This window comes from Rousettus aegyptiacus, unplaced genomic scaffold (genome assembly GCF_014176215.1).
Source record: "Rousettus aegyptiacus isolate mRouAeg1 unplaced genomic scaffold, mRouAeg1.p scaffold_m13_p_7, whole genome shotgun sequence".
Classification (NCBI taxonomy): Eukaryota; Metazoa; Chordata; class Mammalia; order Chiroptera; family Pteropodidae; genus Rousettus; species Rousettus aegyptiacus.
This window is the reverse complement of record NW_023416310.1, coordinates 59917845-59941140: the sequence shown is the minus strand read 5'-3', so window position 1 is coordinate 59941140 and position 23296 is coordinate 59917845. Positions and strand designations below refer to the sequence as shown.

Here is a 23296-nt window from a genome sequence, read left to right as displayed (position 1 = left end):
GAGACAGAGAAAAGTTTAAAAGCCATAAGAGAAATAAAGAGAGGTTATCTTCAAAGAAGTGATAGTAAAACTAAAATCTGACTTCTCCATATCAACAACGGAGACCAAAAAGGAACTGTAGCTTTAATGTATTGAAAATATACCTACTAACTTGGAATTTGATACTCGGCAGAAATATTTTCTATGAATGAAAGAAAAATACATTTCAGACCAATGAAAGTCTGCCACTTGTAGATCCTATTAAAGGAAGTTCTAAAGGGTGTACTTCAGTAAGAAGGATGAAGAGTAAGGAAACTGGAAAATGTGTAGCTAAATCTAATTACACATGGATTGAATAAAATCACAACAATAACAATGTTTGTTGGATTAAGCAAAATACAGCATTCTTCACCAAAGAAGATAGACAAAAAGTACCTGCAAAGCTGCTACTATTAATAGACACTGGGGAAATGTACTCAGCTGTGCCAGCACCGCAAACAACACAAGGATGAGTCTCACAAATGTAATTTTGACTGAAAGTAGAAAGATGCCAAAAATACATAAATGATTCCATTTATATGAAGTTCAAAGTAGATAAAATTAATTTATAATATTTGGGGATGCATGCATAGGAAGTAAAACTATAAAGAAAAGCAAAGAAACATTGACCACAAATATCAAGATAGTGATTATATCCAGGAGAGGAGGCAGGTGACTGTGATGGTGTGGAGGGGCACAGAGAGAGCTTTTGAGGAACTGGCAACATTCCCTCTCTTCACCCAAATGATTTTAACATAGGTATTCTTTTTAATGGTTTTTTAAATTGTACATGTATATTTTGTGCATTTTTTGCATATGTCCTAGCTCTCGATCAAAATATTTTAAAATTATTATCATGTAGACTTATGAATGGATAGAGAAATAGAAATCCATACATAGAAAAACGGCTTTGAATGGAAGGGGACAGTAGATGGAGTGGAGGATGAGGCAGATAGTGGATCCTCTGGTTACTGCAGAATGCAACACTTGCCAAAATATCTAAAAAAAATTCTAGTGTTAGTTCAAGTTATTTTCATCCATGAAATATTTGAAGCTGGAGTATTAGATTCTAGGTAGAAAATCTAGAGCAGAAAATGTCTTCTAGTGAGCCAGACTATGGATACCACAAGCAGATGTTTAAAGCATAAATAATTTAAAAATTTTTTGATATCTCTAAAACTTTACTATTGAAAACAACCCAAATTCCCATCAATAAGAGAATATTTTAAAACAGTGGCACATTGATATAGTTCTCTGCCCACTCCACCCCAGCCACATTGTCTCCGGGGACTGGCTAGCTTTCGTTTTAGTTTATATGTGAACAATTTGATTCTGCTTTTAGGTGAAGTGGCAACAATGCTCTCCTGTCCTAGCAGAGAGTAAGACTGTCATTGTCCCTAACAGAGCAAGAGAATGGGCTTCGGCATCAGACGGACTTGGTGCTAATCTTACCTTCACCCTTCACTCAGTTTCCTCCTCTATAAAATGATGATAATAATCCCTATCTTTGTCTATTATCAAAATATAATGCTTGCTACATGTCACAAACTGTTCTAAGCGTCTCCAGATATTAACTCGTTTAATCCTTCCACCCATCACCCCTTTGAGTTAAATACTATATTCAGAGAGGTTAAGTGACTTGGCAGGGTCACACAACAGGGAGCGGAGGAGTATATTGAGCGGGGATTTTATCGCCCACCGTCTGGCTGCAGAACTTGTGCCAACCAGCGAGAACCAAGCCCATCCCCAGACTTGGCACGCGATGGGGACTCCGCACAGGGCGTCTGCAGTGCGTGCAGCGTTGGAACGGAATCTGGTCTTCCAGTAGCCGCGACTTCTCCAAGCGGCGTGAGGCTTCCAGGGCATCCTCGATGCTGGGGGCCCGGCCCGGGAATCCTGCGGCGTTGGGAAGCTGGCTCCTGCTCCCCGCACCAGCCGCCGGGGGGCGCTGTCGCCCTCGCCCGGCGCTGGTGCGCTGCTGGTGGTCCCCGAGGCCCGGCGCGCAGCCTGCAAGATGTCCGTGCGCCGCCGCCAGCAGCCGGCGAGGCCCGGGACCCGCCTCTCCTGGTTGCTGTGCTGCAGCGCCCTGCTGTCCCCCGCCGCGGGCTACGTGATCGTGAGCTCTGTGTCCTGGGCGGTCACCAACGAGGTGGACGAGGAGCTGGACAGCGCCTCCACTGAGGAGGCAATGCCCGCGCTGCTGGAGGACTCAGGCAGCATATGGCAGCGCAGCTTCCCGGCCTCGGCGCACAAGGAAGAGGAGCACCTGCCGCCCCCCGCGGGCACTGCCCGCGCCCGGCCACCCCCCGCGCCGCCCGGGATGTTTTCCTACCGACGCGAGAGCGGCCCGAGGCTGCGCTCGGGCACCGCCCGTTTCCTCGCCCACGCCAGCGCCTGGGGCTGTCTAGCCACCGTGTCCACGCACGAGAAGGTAAGCCACCCCACAGGGAGCAGGCGGCAGGTGCCTGCCTCACAGTGGCCTCGCACCCGGTCGCGCGCCCAGGGGACAGGGAGAGGCTAACAACCACTCACGAACTCGGATCCAGGTCTAACAGATGTGCCCAGTGGGCTAACAGATTGGCCCGTGGGCACCCAGTAAATAATGGAACCAGATTGTGCTTCGGCTCGCCAGGCATGGCAGGGAGTGAGGGGTAGCGGTGGGCGGGAAGAGGGGGCTGACAACCAGGCTTCCTGCCAGGTGGATGAGGACTGAAGCGCAGTCTCCAGCTGCTCACTCAAATAACCAGCGCCTGACCAGAAATCTGGATAAAAGAAACCATTGATGTCCTTTGGAACCACAGAGTAGGCGCGGTCAGCTCCTCCCAGCTCTCAGCACCCTCGGATAGATACGAACTTCAGTCACTTACTGACACCGAACAGAATCAAGGGACCGAGAGAAATGCATCACCGGGGCATTGGTGGAAAATATACGTTTAGAAAAATGGAACTCAAGAATTTTTCTGGAAAAGAGGCTTAGTGTGCAAAGTGCATAAACGCTGTAATGAGCTGTTGGCTGCAGATTTTTTTGTTCAGTTTACAAAACGTTTTACTCACCTGGTAGACCAGACTCCACGTTAAGCTGAAATGAGGTGGATAAATGATGAAATTGTAACATCCTTAAGTATACACCCTCCAGAATGTTTTTAGGGCTGTTAAGATAGATGTGCTTTTTGTTTGTTTGTTGTTTTGCTTTTGTTTTTGTTTTTTTACAAGGCAGTAATGCAAACTTCTATTTGCTTCATGCAGGAAAAATTAATATTTTATGTATGCTATTAGCCTGGGGGCAGGTTCTTGCCCCAGCTGTGGGTCTCACTGGCTCCAAGGCTATAGCCAAGTCACTGAGTTCTCCACTTTGCTTTCCTCATCTATGACATTAAATGGTTGACTAAGTAATTTTAAAGATGCTTTTTAGCTTAAAAAATTATCCAAATGACAACTTTATTCTGATTATAGCAATGATCTTAACCTCCTTCACAGCATCTAAATGGTTTTCTACAGTTCTACATTACGCTCCTAAGACACACCTTAAGATGTGAAGCTTAAATATGAAGATGATTTTGGTTCAAAACAGATCGTTTCAAGCAATTTAAAGTCTAGTGCCAACATATTAAAGATATTTTGACTTTCGACATCTCTTTTGGTAACTTTGTTACTAGTTCCCCTTTCCAATATAGTTATTTAATCCAAACTCAGTAAATTCAGAGAACGTTTACCATGTGCCTGCCATGTGTACAAAACATGACTTTAGGCAATATATAACAAGCTGAAAAACAGAATCTGCGAAGGAACTCATACTGCTAATGAACTTATACTGCCATTTTGAAAGATTCTTTAATAGCCTTTTTTTAAGAGTCAAGCCATTCCTTATCACACTCTTGTCATGTAGCCCTTCAAAGACAAAGAGAACACGTGAGTTTGGAGCTAAGTAACAATGCAGAACACTCTGTAAAGGGGAAAGCCAGTGAAGATGGGGATGCCAGACCCAGCAGAGCTTAAGAAGACCTAAGAAATATTTGCGTGTATGTCTGAGAATTTTACCCACTCTACTAAATGATCATGAAGAAAAATTAATATAGCACATTTCTGAACTTCCTTTAAGTTAAAAGTTTGAGAAACCAATTTCCCATAAGTTGCTGAATTATATAATGAAATATTATGAAATAATATTGATTACAATTTAAAAATGACTATTACATGAGAAAGTGGTATGGACCTACAAGAAACCATAATAGAAAGTTCCTGGAGTGCAAAGACCAGGTCTGATGTCAAAGTTAAGTTCTATCCCTAAAGTTGCCGAAAATTTGAGGAAAGCAGTGGGGCTCTCAGGGGCAGTTCGTGGGTTTTAGCACCCCTCTATAAATTTCATTACCCCTTCCTTACAAATAATTTCAGATTTAATAAAATGAGGGTGTTCCCTATGTACTTGTAATTTCAAGAATAACCCCCTCATCATCCCTCCTAAACAGAATGTCACTGCTAAGCTTCTCTAGAGAAATTCTGGAGCAGTCGCTGGGCGAACTGGGCAGATTGGGAACCACTGTGCTTTAATTTACTTCCAGTCAGAACCACACCGATGCCATGCTCGCTTCACATCCTCAGTGCTGTATTTATTCCCTGGCTGAGATACAAGCTACGCTCCCCTCTCAGGCCATTGAAAAATGACCCTGCATTGAAAAAGCCTTTTCTCCGTGTTTGTTAGATCCGAGGACTGCCGTTTGGGAACTGTGTGCCCATCAGCGATGGCCCCTTGAACAACAGCACGGGGATTCCTTTCTTCTATGTGACACCCAAGGACCCAGTGGTGGCGGATCTGATGAAGAATCCCATGGCCTCGCTCCTGCTGCCAGAATCTGAAGGAGAGTTGTGCAGGTAATGGGGGTTTGCCTTGCCTAACAGACCCTCCCATAGAGCAGAGAGGCTATGGGGGGTGGGTCCTCTCTGAGTCGCAGGACTTGACAGGGCCCTGAGTTGCAAAGTGGTGATGTCTTCAGTGACTTGAAGTGGGAAGTGTAAGATGCCCCTGGAATCAGATCTGTAGACTTCCACCAGCCACCAAACTGTGTGATTTGGGGCAGGATACTTAACCTTTGGGAGCCTCAGTTTCCTCATCTGTAAAATGAGAATAGTAATTTCTACCTTGTAGGGTTATTGAGAGTGCTAACTTACAAATAAAAGACCTTTCATAGCGGGAGGCAAACAGGCATTTCTATGAGATCCATAAGAATAGCTATTCAGGACACATTGATTCAGGCAGAAGCCCAAATAGTGTTCTGATTAGGAGACAAAGACCATGGATATTTATAAGAAGGGGAAGGGGAAGAACTACATCAAAAGAAGGAAGGCATTTCTACTGGTGCAGGTAACGTAACATAGCGATGTCAATTCTAAAGAGTGTTTCTAATTTTCAGTCCAGTAGTCATAATAACTGCTTTCTTGTTATCTTTGCAAAGAGTTATTTGGGACCCAGTGTTTCTTTAGGCCCAGTCCAGAAGTTATTTTGCCCTGTTTTAACTTTGCAAAGATTTGAAGCATAAAACATGCAAGGCAGTTCCTCTGGCATGGCAGCTCTGACTCCTTTGTAAAGTGGCTCCATTTATTTGTTTGTTTGTTTGTTGTTTGTTTGTTTTTGACAGGAGGGTTAGAAATATTGTAACATGTCTTGGACAATCCTGAGTAGGAAAATGGCAGCACTTGTTACAGAAAAGGGTGGTGTGGGGAGGGAGTTGGTGAAGGAAGAGCCAGTAGTTTGTCTCTGAGGCACATACATGCAGCACAGTCTATTTATTGTTTTTCGAATTAACTTATACCCCCCACTGGAGAGATGTGTGCAAGAAAGACCTGGAATCCTTTCATATACTTTCTCAAAAATTGTAAAAGAAAAGACACGTAAGCACAAATGGAACGTTGATCTAACACCTTTGTCTGAATTTAAAATGTAGAACTTGAAATCAAATCCTGCCAGGGAGATGTGTATGCCAAGCTGGTGTGCGGGCTGCGAATGATCCCTTCCCCTAGGAGCAGCGAAAGCAACAGGTGGCTTCAGGGGAGTCCCTTCACCCCCAGGGACTCAGTTGCCTGTAAAATGTAAGATTTACACCAGCTCCAAAATTCTATTATTCTTCACACAAAGCATGAAAAACGTATTAAGCAAACAAACTTATTAGTTCTTAGGAGGGAAGTGGTAATAATCAATATAACAATATGCTGTAAAATGCAGTCTAGATAAGACGCTGTCACTTCCCTTGAGACATTGACAGTGAGACTTAGAACTGGAGATGGTTCCTCTGACCTAGTTCCCTACTGGGTATGGCAAGAAGCTGTGAAAAGGAATGCTTCCTTTTTCATGGCATTTTCTCATTTTTCTTGGCCAGTTGAACTTGCTGTTACTGGAAGTATATTCCTAGGACACCTTTCTAAACGGTTGACATGTTCCTAATTCGGGCACTCTAAAAGCAGTCATCACGCTGAGCCTGTTGATTCTAGAACCTAGAGTACACCTGCTCTTGGAGACAGGGGACACAACACGGCGGTGAACCAAGCCACCTGAGTGCTCAGGTAGAGGGAGGAGATATCTCCCAGAAGGTCCCCGGTAGATGGCTGCAGCTGCTGAAAGCAGGGAGTGGTGAGACATCTGGCTTAGAGATGTCTTCACAGGCATCCAGAGACTGGGCAGGCATGCCCACACAACGTGGAACCATGCCTGCAGACTGTCTTCCTGGCTACGTACAGAACATGTGGACATCTGTGCAGCAGATGAGGTAGCTCATGGCCAGAGGTGGCCACCAGGGGCCGAAGTCACAGCACACTTGTCACTCTAGCCTACAAGAGGCAGGATGGGCCACCACCCATTGGTACCCCTTTTGGTACCTCGTGTGAACTCTTCTGCTCAGACCTACCACCCCTCACACTGTATAAGCTTCTGAAGCATTAAAACAAACTTAAATAAATATCTACAAAATTAAGTTTAGTCTCCGTAAGCATCAAAGCAAAGGTTCCCAGACCATGGGGCTTGCAATCATCCCAGAACCCATCATTTTCCATGAGCTGCTTAAGCACAGGCAGATTCATTTGTGTGAGGTTCACACTCCAAGGTCAACACTATGTTTTGGATATCGCCTCAAGAATCTTGATAATGTTGATCACAGAGACTTAACCAGTCCAAAGTGGGTAGACACCAACACCCTGAACAAAAAAAAGCCAAGTAGGAACTCCTTGTTCCCGCTCAGCACAATAGCATTGGGTGGAAAAGTCTGTGGCTAAGAACTGCCCTGACAAGCACCTGTGTAAGGTGAAGGGACGGCCTGGCAGGCAATGAGCTGCCCCTCCTGCTTGATGCCAGGGTGTGGACACATGACCAGTGAGGAGGGGATGCCTTCCCAGCCATTTCCTGTACTGCCCACTGGGCATTTTGGCTACCAGCTGCCTCTGCAGCCATGGGGGTTAGCCCTGGTTCCCGCAAAGCCTACACTGGGAGAAGCTGGTGATCTCCACCTCCACCTGCAGGACAAGGCCCAGGAGAAGGAAGCCACCCAACAAACAGGGGCCAAACACATGAAGGCCTAAGGGGACAGGGATGCAAGGCTGAGTCTACTGCATGAGCAGGCTGGTGTGCAAGACAATTGTATACATATATTGTGTGTGTGTTTAATAAGTACCTAGATGGATTGATAAAAAGATAGATGATAGATAGATAGATAGATAGATAGATAGATAGATAGATAGATAAGTGAAAGATAATAATAGGTAGGTAAGTAGGTAGGTAGGTAGGTAGGTAGGTAGGTATGCAGGTAGGTAGGTAGGTGATAGGTAGACAGACATATAAGAGATGAGAGATACATAGATGATAACATAGATAGGTAGATAGATGATAAATAATAGGTAGGTAGAAAGAGAGAGATGATAGATAATAAGTAGAAAATTGGTAGGTAGGTAGTTAGATAGGTAGGTAGGTAGATAGGTAGGTAGAGAGAGAGATAGAGATTTGTGTATCTGTGTGTATATTTTCACATATTCAACTATTATCTATTCTGAACATTACAGTTGCCCCAACTGATTTCCCAAGTCTCCTCTTTACCACCTTGAATTTATCCTCAATCCAGCAGCCGGAGTAATCTGCCAAAGCCCAAGTCAGATCCTAGGGTTCCCTTACTTAAACTCTTTCGTTAAGAAAAATAACAAAACCCGTAGTGTGGCCTAGGAGGCCCTGCACCACAGAGTGCCTGCCTCCCTCTCAAAACAGGTAACAGTGCCTGATCCTTTGCCAATTGACTTAATATTTGATTTGTACCCTAGTGTTATGAAGTTGAGAGCTTTCACCAAAAAGCTTGTTGTAATCAAAACTAATGTATATGCTTGGCACGTAGCTAAGAAATACTCTTTTATTGCTGTGTAATTATTGACATAGAACATTGTGTAAGTTTAAGGTATATGATGTGTTGATTTATATGTTTACATACTACAGTATGATTACCACTGCAGTGTTAATTAACATGTCATACAATTATAAATTTTTTTTATAGTGAGAACACTTAAGATCTAGTCTCTTAGCAACCTTGAAGTTTATGCTACAGTGTTGTTGACTATAACCAGAATGCTATATATTAGCTCTCCAGAACTTATTCATCTTCCAACTGTAAGTTTGTACCCTTTAATCAACACTGCCCTATGTTTCCCCCTACTGCCCCTGGTAACCATCAGGTCTCCCTAGAATGATACTTAAGTCCATTAACTGCCTGTGTATTAAAGAGAAAGTTAGATTTAAACTGATATGGGTAAGAACACTGAGTACCCAAAAATCTCAGGAAGTTTAGTGCTGAAGAAAATACATGGCAGATGTCATTTCCTTAACTGAAGCTGGGAGAGGCGAATATCTTGAAAACAATTAAAGGAAGAAATATTTCTGCATATTTTATAGGTTTATAGGGACCTTAAAGAGTTTTTAAATGAATCTGTAAAATTCAATCTAGGATAGTCTACCCTATCTAGTTATGAATTTTTCCCAAAGCTTTTCATCACCCTGATTTTCTAGTCCCTGTACTTTCCCTAAAATGTCATAATAAAGTTACTAGATTAATTGGACACAGTTGTCCTGGCTCCTACCCCAGGCTATACTGAATTGGCTGCTATTACTCTTCCCTTTTTCCTAGAGGAGATAATTTGAAAAACAAATCTGACTGGATAATAAGTAGAATGTGCCTTTCAGTTCTGAAAAAGGACTAGGTTGATGGTTTCCATGAGGTGAAGTAGCCAAGAGAAATTTCTGAAGTTAAATAAACTACTTGACTTATTTAGCGCCTCGCTTTTGCCATCGGTGTCCTGGGGAGGAAAGGGGAAGCTATCTGAGGACTTTCTGGCTCTTTGGCTTATTGGAGGCAAGACACACTAAGCATGGTAAAGATGGTGTAGGCGAGAACAGCACATGCAGATCGCTATGGGATGTTGTACAGTGGAACTCCCACAAATTTAGAGTGGTAGCGTGACTCTCCATTGCATGGAGACAGGACAAGAGGGCTACATCATAATGACCTGGGTAGTCTTGTCCCTCCCCCAGCACAAAGACCAGACCTCTTAGGGGACAAGGGCTCATAGTTTGAAGGAGCTCCAGGGTGATTCTGACACTGCTTTAGAACAATGAGGACTTTAAGTGGATCTTCTATGCATTTCTTTGATTTCTAGTAAATGCCTGCTAAGAACTACAATTTGGCCACTGAGCCAAATTTGCAAAATGAAGTCACGATTGGTCTGACAAACACAGAAAGAGAAGTGGCTTTTTCACCTTGTCCAACATTACGGCCCTCTAAACCAGAACCTGCAAACGCGTCTTGCCTAATTTTTGATAGTTTACATAGAGTCCGTTTTATTCCTTTATTCTGTTTGCTTCCTTGCTGCTTTGAGGTCTTTATTTAATGTGATAAATTCAGGATGGGACTCTATTTCCTAGCTCAGGTTAAGACAATGTATGGAGAATAAGATTGCAGGTCCTGGCAATCAGCGACACCCATCCTCACTCCTATTTTCCTCTCACACATGAGCACGTACAGATGCCCCTGTGACTATATGAATTTATGCTCATATCAGAGACTTAGTTATATAGACACTCAATAAATATTGATTAACAAAAAAAAAGCTCACTGGGAGAATTTCTCCTCCAATAAAGCGTCTTCCCTTATGGAGCTTTCAGGCTCAAACGCCATAGATTTTAGAGTTTGCCTCTTGGGTAGCCCTGAGGACTGGGGAGGGCTCGTTTGTTGAACCATTCCGCTCGATGGAATTGGATCAACTTTCATTTTGAAGATCCATAAATAAATGGAATCAAAAGAGGCTTTCCCTGAAGTGAAAGTTTCAACTGATGGGTTGGACAAATGCTGGGTTTCTAGGCAGACCTGGTTAATTATTGAGAAAGAAGGACCCCAAAACACTTTTTCTGTCTTCCCCAAAAGGTTTTTTTATGAAAGATTGTCATGGTGCCCTGGGTCACAGCCTGTTTCACTCTCCCAGGCTGAAGGCATCTCTTCCCAACAATAAACAGCATCTCTTTTCAGAGCTGACCGACCAGGCCTCAGTGTGGTTTGAATCAGAGGACAGACTAAGGTTTTAGTTTGCGAAGAAATCTAGTTTCTGAGGGATGGTGCCAGACCATAAATGGACTGAAGCCCAATGAGTGTGTAAAACACAGAATGGTAGCCGTTCCAGATGATGACCTCTCAGAATAACTTGCTTGGAGGGCTTCACATTGCAGAGGCAAGTCAACACCAAGGAATGACACTTTGAAGTAGTGCTGACATGGAGACACTGTCCTGTAGCAGTCCCTGTATTCATAGGCATGTTGACAGGAGGAGAAACTGCTTTGGTGAAGCAAGATTACTAACGGGAGGGTGTGGGTGGGGGGGTTGGTTAGCCTTTGCACCATGAGTGCAGGATAAATAGCACCAACAACTAAATTAGTACATACTGAGTTGAATCATTGCTTCTAGACAAAAAAAAAAAAAAAAAAAGAGAGAGAGAGAGAGAGAGAGATTTCAGAAGTAGAAATGCCTCTTAGGCACTCATCTCACCACCTCCATCTTTTTAACTGTTCTTATAATGATAAAAGATGCTGTTGATGATAGATGAAAGCTTCCACCCACTGAATAAGTGTGTGCTTGCTGGCGCTTGCAGATAGCCAAGATGTATCCCTGTCAGCAGCCTGTCCACCTGAGATGTGATGTGCATTTCAAAGTACAAGGCCCAGCTGAATCAGATAGAGAAGCTGAATTCCATCTCTCATCACTGAATTTTGTTCACTGCCTGAGAAGGTAACACGTAAATCTGAATAAATTTCTTCCTGTCCGGATTCGTGTTACCTCTTCTCCTTTCCCCACACAGTCCTATAGTCCTTCTGAAGCTAAAGTTAACCTGCGAGGCTTTTAAAAACCCTGCCTGGGAAGAGGCAGAGAACTCTGCAGAGGGAAAGCTCAGAGTTCCAGTGTTCAAGCATCTCTCCCACCCTCATCTCTGACCAGCTTCCATAGCAACCTGCAGCTACTTCTCTTTCCCAAGCGTGTTTCAGCTCCATGAAGTGTTGTCCCCAGAGCTCCCAGGGGATCTCTTTTATGAATCTCTTTTACGATTTCAGTTCCTCAGATGAACCCTTTCCTGCTTCTGACTCCCTCACCCCATCCAGTTCACAAACATTTTCCTTACCTGTTAGACATGACACTCTCTTGTCCTGAAATAACATGCATTACGATAAGGACACAAGTCTCATAAATGTGCCCCCTACAGAAAGCTTTTAGGGTTGTTACATAAATGTAAGGGTTTTGTTAAAAGGCCCTTGGCCTCTGGCAATCACTAATCTATCTGCTGCATCAATAGATTTGCCAGCTCTGGACATTTCATATAAATGGAATCACATGTGGCTTTTGTGACTGATTTCTTTCACTTAGTACAAGCCTTCATTCTCTCTTATGGCCGAATACTATTCCATTGTATGAATAAACCACATTTTATTTATTTACTTTTATTTACCCATTCATCAGTTGTTGGACAGTTTCTTCCATGTTTTGACTATTAGGAATAATGCCACTACGAATATTCATATACAAGTATTTGTATAGATATACGTTTTCAATACCCTTTGGTACATAGCTAGTAGTAGAATTGCTGGGTCATATGGTGACTCTACTGCACTATCTTATAGTTCCATCAACAATGTATGAGGGTTCCAGTTTCTCTAAATTCTCACCAGCTCTTGTTATTACCTGCCATTTTTATTACAGCCATCCTAATGGGTGATATGGTGAGCATCTTTTCATGTGCTTATTGGCTATCTGTATATCTTCTTTGGAGAACTATCTATCAATGCCTTTATCCATTTTCAGTTGGGTTATTTCTTTCTTATTATTGAGTTGCCGGAGTTCTTTATATATTCAGGATATAATCCTATCAGACATATAATTTATATTTTCCTGATGCAATTTTGTCTAATTGTCTTTTTGGGTCAATGTCCTTTTGCTTCCATAAACTGGGCCTTCTGTATCAGAAAAACATTGAAGTAACTTTCTTAAGATAATACCATTGAGGACTTCTCTCCAGCTTGCTTCTCTCCATCACCTGTCACTCGCTCACTGATGCTCACCTGTACCCTTTGAATACTCCTGAGCAGTTTCCCTGGATCCCTGCTTGCCCTTTTCCAACCCACTCTCCACCTTGAAGCCAGAGGGATCCTTTCAAAATACACATCTCATCATTTCACTACCCTCCTTAAAATTCTTTAATGTTTACCCTTTGCTCTTAGGATGACATTTAAAAATATTAACAGGGCCTGCGAGACCTGTGTGGCCCACCTCTGGGGAGTTCTCATCTCTTGGACATCCCGTGCCCCCTGCCTTTGTCCTGGTCCCAGTGTCTTTTCTGCCTGGGAACCTGTGCCTGTGCTGTTCCTTCTGTCTAGAGTGAGTTCCCTGCACCCCCTTAACCTAACTATTTCCCACTCATTTCCAGATTTCCAGGTCGATGTTATAACATGGAAACCTACCAATATTTTCAGGATATATTAGCAGGAAACATTAGCAGGTTTCTATGTTATCATATCGAGTGAATAAATCATTAACCATCTAGCAAATTGTCTGATGTCCACCTGGCTTTCTATCAGCCCCAGCAACTAGCCTTGAACATGACGAGGCTAAATATGCATTGGTTGAATATAGGGAATATTTGAGTTCTGCCTTGAGAGCTGGTATACAATTTTTGATTGCTGCTGGGACAAATGGCCACAAATTTTATAGCTTAGAACAGCACAGATGTATTCTCTTACAATTCTGGAGGTCGGAAGTCTGAAATGGGTCTTATGGGGCTACAATCAAGGTGTTGTCAGGGCTGGTTCCTTCCAGAGACTCTGTGAGAAAACCATTTCCTTGCCTTTTCTGGCTCCTGGAGGCCACCTGCATTCCTTAGCATGTGGCATCTTCCTTGCTTCACTCTAACCTGTTGCTTCTGTTGTCCTATACCCTCTTATCTGATCTTCTGTGTTCCTCTGATAAGGACCCTTGTGATTACATTGGACCCATCGGATAATCCCAGGTAATCTTCCCATCTCAGATCCTTAACTTAATTTGCAAAGTCCCTTTTACCATGTAAGGTAACACATTCTGGGGATTAGGTTATGAATATCTTGGTGGGGCAGTGCGGGGGTGGGGAGGGGCATTGTTCAGCCAATAGATATATCAGTTTGCATGCATTTGTAAGGGTAGATAGAAACCCGGTCATTTATTCTAAGGTATTCTAAGGCTCTCTTTGGCATTTTGGGACAGCCATCATTGTCTTTAGTTATAATGCACCACATCTGAATCCCCATTCTGAGCATCCTACCCCATACTCTTCTTGCCTAAGTAACCCCACTGAGACATGCTTGGACCACATAGAGGCAGCCAAACCTTTGCCCCCAAAACCATCCCGACACCTGTCAGTGCCTCCTGGCTCCCCTTTTTCTTTGTCCAGATTAGACTCCACAGTCTATCTTTATAATCACCCCCGAGACTACCCGCACCTCCTCGTCCCTCTCCCTCTGGAGCTCCCTCCCGCCGCACAGGGACCCTGGATATAACAGACTTTACTAGGGCTAGGGCTGTCAGAAAAAAACAGACATTTGAATTTCAGATAAACAAACATTCTTTCCATATAAGAATGTCCCAGATATCTTCTGGGACATATTATACTGAAAAATAGTTGTTGTTTATTTAGAATTCAAATTTAACCGGATAGCCTGTATTTTTAATTACTGAATTTGGCAACTCTAAGTACAGCCTATGAGAGAACCATGTCACATTCCATTCCTAGTCCAGTCACTGGCCACCCCTCATCACAGGGATAGAGGCACCTCGTTCCTTGCCACACTGCTAAGCATCCCCTGCAAACTCCATGTGTCCCCTTTTCTCCTAGGAGTCTCAGCAACCTCCCTGAGCAAACAAAACAAAACCCTTCTGTGTCTCCTGCCTTCACTCCCTTTCTCTCATCCCAAACCCTGGCCCGGGGTGCATTGGGGAGGGGTCCTGGCCTTGCCTGAATAATCAAGCTCATTTAAGTGCTTTCCTAAACAAAAGGGCAGCGCTTCCTGAGATGGATTTGCTTCCCTCTGCTCCTATCCCCCGAACTCAATCACAGGAGATGCCCAAACTCAAAAACAGCTGCTGTCAGTTATTGCTTCTTTAGTAGTGCTTTCTTCTTCTTCTTCTTCTTCCCTCAGAAGCCTGGGAATGTAGTTACGCTAGAGTCAATGGTCAGGAAATGGCAGATGGTGTATCAGACTGCGGGTCCATGCAAATTGCTCAATGGGGAACAAGAGGGATACAGACAAACTTGGGAGAGGTCCAAGTAGGCAGAGCAAGGAGTTCCTTTTGTGCCACTATTGCTTACATACCCAGGCTGAGGATGGAACTGTAAAGGCCCTGGACTAATCTAGAAAGAACAAGGCTACCAGTGGATTCCAAACTTTGCACTAGCAAGGTCTCTTTCTACTTATTTTCTCCTAAGGTTTTTACAAGCTTCATTAATTAGAGATTCAATTTTTATAGTTATTATGCAGATTGCATCCCACCATTTTTTCATTCTTAAGCCACAAGAAAAATTCTACCTAAAAGTGTGGGCATGTCTGCTGTCTCTCTTGTTACAACTCAGCAGGATGTGTAATAAAGAAAAACTTTCTGGCAGGTGAAAGCAAATTCCTTAAGTATAAGCAAAACATATGCTTTGTTTAACAAATGTACCTCTCTCAAGATTTTAATGCAATATAAGGGTTGAGAATGAGTTTGAATGAGCCATGCTTCAAGGCAACAGTTTATTTTATGATATACACCATCTGTGAAAGGAAACTTTGTTAGGATCCTTCGCCAGCTACATCAAGGGTCCCTAAGACCACTCTCATTTTTACTTAAAAATGAATATGCACTTTCCATTATTCTCTCTAATACACCCCTCTTGCATTTATTGAAAAATAAATTTTTAAACACAGTGCTCCCCCTGTTATCCGAGGAGGACATATTCCAAGCCCCCTAGTGGATGCCTGAAACCATGGGCAGTACTGAACGCTATATATACTGTGTTTTTTTCTTACACATACATACCTATGATAAAGTTTAATTTGTAAATTAGGCACAGTAAGAGATTAATAATACCTAATAATAAAATAGAACAATCGTAACAATATACTGTAGTGAGAGTTATGTGAATGTGGTCTCCCTACTTCTCTCTCTCTTCCTTTGATAACTGATCTGATAAGCAAGACAGCTACTGATTGATTAACAGCATGGAGACACTGGACAAAGAGATGATTCACATCCCAGGCATGACAGAACAGGATAGCTCAAGATTTCATCATGCTACTCAGAACAACTCTCGACTTAAAACTCATGAATTGGTTATTTCTGGAGTTTTCCATGTAATATTTTCAGTCCCCGGTTGACTCTGGGTAACTGAAACTACAGAAAGAAAAACCACGGATAAGAAGAGACTGCTGTACATGCTTTTGAAGAAAACTGATGAAGAGGAATTTTCACTCAAAAGGCTAACCTTATAATCAGCTCTTTGTTCTGCTTCTGTAGATATGCTTGCTGCAGAGGACATAGGGCAGGGTGACCTCAAAATTAACTAAAGACTCATCCTCCCTTTTGCTTGTTCTATCTAAGTAACAAATGTAACTGCCTGTAACCCATAGCAACTCCCACAGTCTGTAACTGTCTGAGGACAAATTAACCAATCGGCCCATGCCAACTAAGCTCTATAAAAGCAAAGTTGCATCTGAGCTCAGGGCCCAGATCTTCAGAGCGCTAGCTCCTCTAGGACCACCAGCATAATAAACCTGAGTTCTCCAACTCTCCGAGTGGTGCTTAGTTTCTCACTGGTCTGATTTTTGCAACATTCCTGCAACACTGACACTATAAATTGTGGTGCGTAGCTCAAGGAGTGTGCCAAAACCAGGGGTGCTCATGCCTGGGGTTTAGTGATCACAAGGCTGGCAGGCCCATGAAGGCTGATTTTTTATGGATGAGGTGAGGAAACCTCAAATGGTTTAGAGAGCCATCACATAGGCACACACACAGCCCGTGGAGCCTCACCAAGCCAACACAGGATCTGCCCGCCATTCACTTCATGATGGGATGGTGGGCAAAAGTCACTTAACCCATCAAAGCACAGTTTCTTCAGCTGTGAAAAGCACCTACCTGGGCCATGGCCTCTGTCCCTGTGCTCCCCAGGAGGCCCTGTGTCCCGGTGGTGCACACTGGCCAACACCTGACCACTCCAGCTTCCCAAGGGATGTTGAGGCCACTCTCCATCCTGGGGCAAAGGAGGGATGCCAATTATCTCTGCACAGAGAGAGGTCCATGCTGCCAGTTCTTTTTGGAACCAAAAAAATCTGCTCCAGGTGGCCTTCTGGGTACATTTAGGTCCAGAAACAATGGACAACTTTTAAAAGTCAGAATCTCTGTTTTAATTTTGTTTTCAATCTTTAATAAAATCGTGAGTATTTCGGCTGATGTTCTGTCATCATTTTAACATGTGAATGTAGGAAAAATATCGTCGACCCAGAAGATCCCCGATGTGCTCGGTTAACATTCACTGGCCAGATGATTACAGTGTCTCCTGAAGAAGTGGAATTTGCCAAACAAGCCATGTTTTCAAGGTTTGTATGTGCTTTAAAGTTGGTTTGCCCAGAAACACATGGTAATAAAAGGCAGAGTTCAGGGCTGTGCCATGTAACACCTTTGAGTCGATGACAATAATGGTCTGAGCTGTGGCAGTACTGCCAGTCTCACGCTGGCTGTCGTAGGTGTTTTTCCCAGTTTGCACTTTGACTTAGAATTTTGTTTGTAACATTTTTAGATATAAATAAAATTTTTATTTTTATGAAATTTTTAAAAAGTGAGCCATAGCCCACCCCCTTAATGATGACACATGTTCAGGGGAGAAGGCAAGTTGGTAAGTGGCAGAAAGCTGGCTGTGAGTGGCATCCCTGTCCACTCTGGCTGGCTCTCAAATTGGCCCAACAGTTGCAAGGCTGCTATAGAAATAGAAACCTTCCCATGAATAGGTTTGTTTCATGGGCTCCCGATTCTTTCAAGGTCTCATTCAGAGACACCAAAAGCCATTCTTTCTGCTTCCTGGCACAATAACTGACATTCACTGAGCACTTTCTCTATGCAGTTGTTTTTGTGTGCCTAATTGTTTCCTCCCACACAGCCCTGTGGTCTGAGCACCACTGTTGTCATCCTATGTGATAAGTGAGGAAACTGGGGCTTCAGAGAGCAAACCACCCACGAGGCATCACAGCTCATCAGCAGTCAAACTGTGATGTGAACCAACGAGCCCGGTTTAAGACTTGAGCTGTTTGCCACCTTGTGGGAACAACAGTCCTGCCTTCCTAAGGCTGTCCCAGACCCCATCCCTGACTCCCCAGCTGGAGTTGGGACCTATACTCTGGGAGGGTCTCACGTCTGGCAAGAACAGCTTCATCACACCCTCTCCTTTATTCCCTAGACACCCGGTCATGAGGAAGTGGCCTCGCCACTATGAATGGTTCTTTATGAAGATGAGGATACAACACATCTGGCTTCAGAAATGGTATGGAGGAGTAGTGGACATTTCACGGGAGGAATATTTCAAAGCAGTTCCAAGAAAGGCCTGATGGAGTGAAAAGCAAGTCCTTGGCGTTTGTGGAAAATGAAAACCTTTTGAGCGATGCTGCCAGACAGCTACTGGCTGCTGTCTCTTTATGGAAGGTTCAGAGCAGCCCTGTAATCCTCATGGTAGATTGGAGAGGGGGACTAGGGTACCCCATGCTAAGACCGGAGACTAACATGGTTGTTTGCAAATCCCCAATTCACACAGGTACTTCACATGTGTCGTCCTCGTTTACATTGTATTCAGTCTAGACTCACCTATTTGGGAATTACTGATGGTTGTCAAAGTGACATGTTGAGACAGTTCTTATTCCAGTCTTTAAGAAAGAAAAAAAAAAAGGTGCCTGTATGTATAATGTGATTGCTTTGTATTGTGAGAGTATTTTTGTTGCTTGCTGTACCAAAAGCAGTGTCTTGGTTCAAAGCTCATAGCAACCACAGAGGGACTAAATATGAGTCCCAAAGCCACAATTTCATGTTTAGGGTGAGGGTCCAGGACTTTTTGTCTATGGATTAGTCATCATGCTGCTGGATTGCAAACGCATATGAAGTACCGTTTGCTAGAATGTATTGGTCACCTAGGGAACTTTTTTCCCACTGTGACATGATGAACTATGCAAAGACACGCACAGCCCTGTTCTATGAAAGCAGAATGCAGAGGCACATTGTTGGGGGCCCGGGGACCAGCTTTGGCAGGAAGTTCCCCGACTCCATGGCTCATGCTTCTAACAGAGGGCTCACTTCTCGCAGGCCTGAGGAGTGGAGTCCGAAATAAAAAGCATCTCATGCTGTGCTTTATAGAGAGGAGAGAGAGGGGGGAACCTGGGAAGGAAGCAAAGGTGACATGTAAGAGAAAGAAGGAAAGAAGTCAGTAAGGGACAGCATGCTCCCTGCTCAGTCTTGGACCCAATCCTTAACAGGGTCATCTCATTTAGCCTTACAGCCAGTGAGATGCATACTGTCATTGCCACTTTCAGGCAAGAAAACTGAGGCTCACAGGAGCTAAGTCAACATCTCCAGCTCTGACTCCAAACCTCACTGCACACAATGAATGGAGGGGTACCTGAAAGACCCATTTTTAAGAGCAAAAGAATTACTGAAGTGCACAGCCAAGACCTCTTATATTAACTTCAACAAAGGATCTAGTAGTATCCAGTTTTCTGTCTTTCTGTAATGGCTATAAACCCTCTTTGGTGGGTTAGGTATGTTGTATAACATAAAAATACATCACTACATAGAGGACATACACATTTTTAAGATAAATAAAAGTGTTACTAATGGTTACACACTCGTTTAAAAAATTAAGACATGAAGAGAATTTGAGTTGTCCAAATATTTTTAAGTGCCTGTTACTAAAAGCATAGTAAGATGCACAGAATTCTTTATTCATTAAAAGCCAATTCTCAAGAGTTCCTAACAATAGCAATATTTAATATAAAAGCATAAGATGAGAGAGGATATTTCATATTTTCAGAGTTTAAAGTTATGCTACTCCCATTTTAGAGGTTAGAGGGGAAAACTGGAAGGACTAACCACATACTCTGGAAGTCACCTTGAACCTTAATTCTTTGGGCATCACTGCCTCCTGGTCCTGTCTTGTGGATAATGTTCCCACGCTAGGTTTGCTTTTATAATCAAGTTCCTCATTAAAGGTCACCCTTCTGCTTCAAGGGGCTTTGCAGTATGGGTGTCATTCATAACCACTGATGAATGTTATTAGTTATAGATCCAAATTACAGAATACAAAATCTGAACATGTTGGATGACTAAGAAGATTGTTGAATAATGTGTCTATTTGAGACTGATGGACCCTATTCAGGGCAGTCAGTTTCAGCAAATCTCTAAAAATTTACATTGATTAAAAATTTAAATGCCATGCTGGAAGTTTGGAAGTGGCAGTAAGGCAAGAAAATGAAAATGCATAAGACTGGAAAGAAAGAAATAAAAGTATCCCTGTTTATAGATGACATAATTGTCTACATAGAAAATTCCAAAAGATGTATTTTAAAAAAAAAAAATACTCTCCTAGGACTGGAAAATGAGTTCAGCAAGGTCTCAGGATACAAGATCAGCACATAAAATTTAATTGCATTTCCATATATTAACAATGAGCAAAGTGGAGACCAAAATTAAAAACACGATATCATTTATAATCACTCCAAAAAAAGTAAATACTTAGGTATAAATTTAACAAAACATGTACCGGATCTATATGCTAAAACTTAAAAGATGCTAATGAAAAAAAGTAAAGACCTAAATAAGTGAAGAGATATACTATATTTATAGATTGGATGACACAAAATAGTAAAGATATCAATTTTTCCCAGATTCAGCTATAGGTTTAATGCAATTTTTATCAAAATCCCAGCAAGGGTTTTGTACACATATTAAAAACTTATTCTTAAAGTTCCAAGGCACAGGCCTTGAAATAGTTAAAACAATTTTAGAAAAGTAAGTAGGAAAAATCACTTTACCCAATATGAAGATTTATTATGTAGTTACAGTAATTAAGACAATGTAGTTTTGTTGGTGTCATAGACGCATTGATCAATGGAACAGAATAGAGAATTTAGATTTAGACCCCTATAAATATGCACAACTGACTTTTTTTTTAATAAAAGTACAAAACTAATTCAATGGAAGGAAGATAGTCTACAATAAATGTACTGAAGCAATTGAATATCTGTAAGCAAATAAAAAGAACCTCAACTTAAACCTCCTACCTTATATAAAAATGAACTCAAAATAGATAATTCCTTGAAACATTAAATGTAAAACTATAAAACGTTTTAAATAGAAAATTTGGAGGACCTAGAGCTAAGCAAAGAGTTTTTAGACTAGACACCAAAAGCACAATTCAGAAAAGTTTGATAAATTACACTTCATCAAAATTTAAACTTTTGCTCTGAAAAAGAACATGTTAGAGAGTGAAAAGATAAGACACATACTGGGAGAAAATATTTGCAAACCACATATCCAACACAGGACTAGTGACTAGAATATACAGAGAACTCTCAAAACGCAACAGTTTTTTATTTTTTTTTAAGTCCAATTTGAAAATGAACAAACATTTCACTGAAGAGGACATCCAAATAGCCAATAAGCACATGAAAAGATGCTCAATATCATAAGTCATCAAGGAACTGCAAAATAAAACCACTATGCATCTACCAAAATTGCTAAAATATAGTAACACCAAATACTGGCAAGGATGCAGAGCAACTGGATCAGTCATATACAGCTGGTGGGGACATAAAATGGGAACAGAAAACCATTTGGCAGCTTCTTATAAAACTAAACATGCAGTTGCCATACCACTCAGTAATTGCATTCCTAGGCATTTAGCCCAGAGAAATGAAAACTTATGTTCTCACAAAAACTTGTATATAAATGTTCGTAGTAGCTTTTTTCATTATACTCAAAAACTGTAAACAACCAGATGTCCTTTAATGGGCGGCTGATGAAGCTAGTTGTGACATATCTATGCCATGGAATACTACTCGGCAATAACTAATTCAATTTCTGATATGAGCAACAACTTGGATGACTCTAGAGAATGATGCTAAGTGAAAAGACCAATCTGAAAAGGTTGCATACTGTATAAGTCCATTTATGTAACATTTTGAAATGCAAAATTCTAGAAATGCAGAACGGATTAGGGGTTGCCAGGGAGGAGGATGGAGAAGGAGCAAGGTGAATATGACTATAAAAGGGTAACACAAGAGATCCTTGTGGTGATGGAAATGTGCTGTAACTTGACTGTATCGATGTCAAAATCCTGGTGGTGATATTGTACTATAGTTTTTGCAAGATGTTGCCATTGGAGAGAACTGGGTAAAGTCACATGGGATTGCTTTGTGTTATTTCTTACAACTGCATGCGAATCTACAATTAGCTGCAATTATCTCAGAATCCACAGTTATCTCAGAGCAAAAAGTTTAATATAAACAAAATTTACGCCTTAGCTATCTCTCTTGTTGGTTCTTAATGAAACGAAGAACTGAGCTATGTGCCAAACTTTAGCAGAACAGACAACATTAGTTTTCTTTTGTTAAGCACTAATGTATGCATTTGTGGAAGAGATAGAAGACTTCTCTAAAAGTTTTCTAGATGTATTCAATTTGATATTGAATAGAAATTAATTAGAATTCAGCAAATCTGCTGTTTAGATTTTGTGTGGGACACTTAGAAGGGGAAGATATCTTTAAGTTTCTGACATAAAGATGTTGATTAAGCCATCAGTGTAAGTAGGAATTCAAATCTGTACATGATTCTCCATGGGTGTTTACAGCAAGGAACTATTATATTTCCCATCATCTTCCTCTAAACATTGTGAGGAAGGATTCTTTTGTTTCTGTGAATAAAGCTATATCCTGATCCCCATGTTTTTTATTGATGGTGATTGTACATATCCATAACCTTGATGTAGAGTGTAATTCTGATGTTATTTGTTTCAATATGCCTAGTATACATTGACTTGTTACAAATGAGTTCTTTTTTGGTTGAAGTGTTTTTCTACAATATTTCCAGTAAGTCTGTATTCTATTTTAAATAATTTAACCATCAAACACTATTCTGAAAATAAACTTCTCTAGAATAATTTATTGATTCTTATTTGATTGCAATAATGGACAGCGAGTCAATTATTATAAAATTCTAATTGTAATGAAGCTCTGTGCTGTGTGTTGCACGTGGAGTGTAAAATCTATTTTCAAAGCTGGATATGTCTGTTTAACCAATGACTGTTTCATTTCTGATATGATTTCTATGCCTGATTAAATAAAATTGATATTTATATATAGTCCTATCATGTAGTATTACAAATTGACATTGTAAAATTTCTAAGAAAATAGAGGCTATTACAATAAATCAGCAGTTAAATTTCCAATAGAAAGCAAAGAATTAGCCAGGTGACTTCTATTGACACAATCTTTAGGGCTCTGAGCACAATGCACTTAATTTGCAGACCTGAAGGTGCTGAAGTAGCCGCACCGTGATGTTCCCACTGTTGGAAGCATTTGCCATTTTTTGCATAGTTGTTATTCCTAGATTTGAGGAGTACAAAAAAGCTCTATTTTACTGATGAGAAAACTTGTCCAAGGGGTCAAAAACTGACCAAGAATGAC

At 41.7% G+C, this 23296-nt stretch overlaps 1 protein-coding gene across 1 annotated transcript; it reads left to right on the top strand.

Moving 5' to 3' along the window:
* Window positions 1-2011: 2011 nt before the first annotated feature.
* Window positions 2012-22967, top strand: CREG2 (cellular repressor of E1A stimulated genes 2). Its single transcript, XM_016120795.2, has 4 exons — window positions 2012-2449; window positions 4718-4887; window positions 17060-17173; window positions 18028-22967. The coding sequence occupies exons 1-4, from the start codon at window positions 2033-2035 to the stop codon at window positions 18173-18175; spliced, it is 849 nt and encodes a 282-aa protein (XP_015976281.1). The 5' UTR covers window positions 2012-2032; the 3' UTR covers window positions 18176-22967.
* The last annotated feature ends 329 nt before the right edge of the window (window positions 22968-23296 follow it).

What these genes read in the sequence shown, in the direction of transcription:
- CREG2 (XM_016120795.2), top strand. Translation starts at nt 2,033, where the DNA reads ATGTCCGTGCGCCGCCGCCAGCAGCCGGCGAGGCCCGGGACCCGCCTC. An exon ending in CCGTGTCCACGCACGAGAAG is followed by an intron (nt 2,450 to 4,717) that starts GTAAGCCACCCC and finishes CGTGTTTGTTAG; the next exon opens with ATCCGAGGACTGCCGTTTGG. An exon ending in AAACAAGCCATGTTTTCAAG is followed by an intron (nt 17,174 to 18,027) that starts GTTTGTATGTGC and finishes TTTATTCCCTAG; the next exon opens with ACACCCGGTCATGAGGAAGT.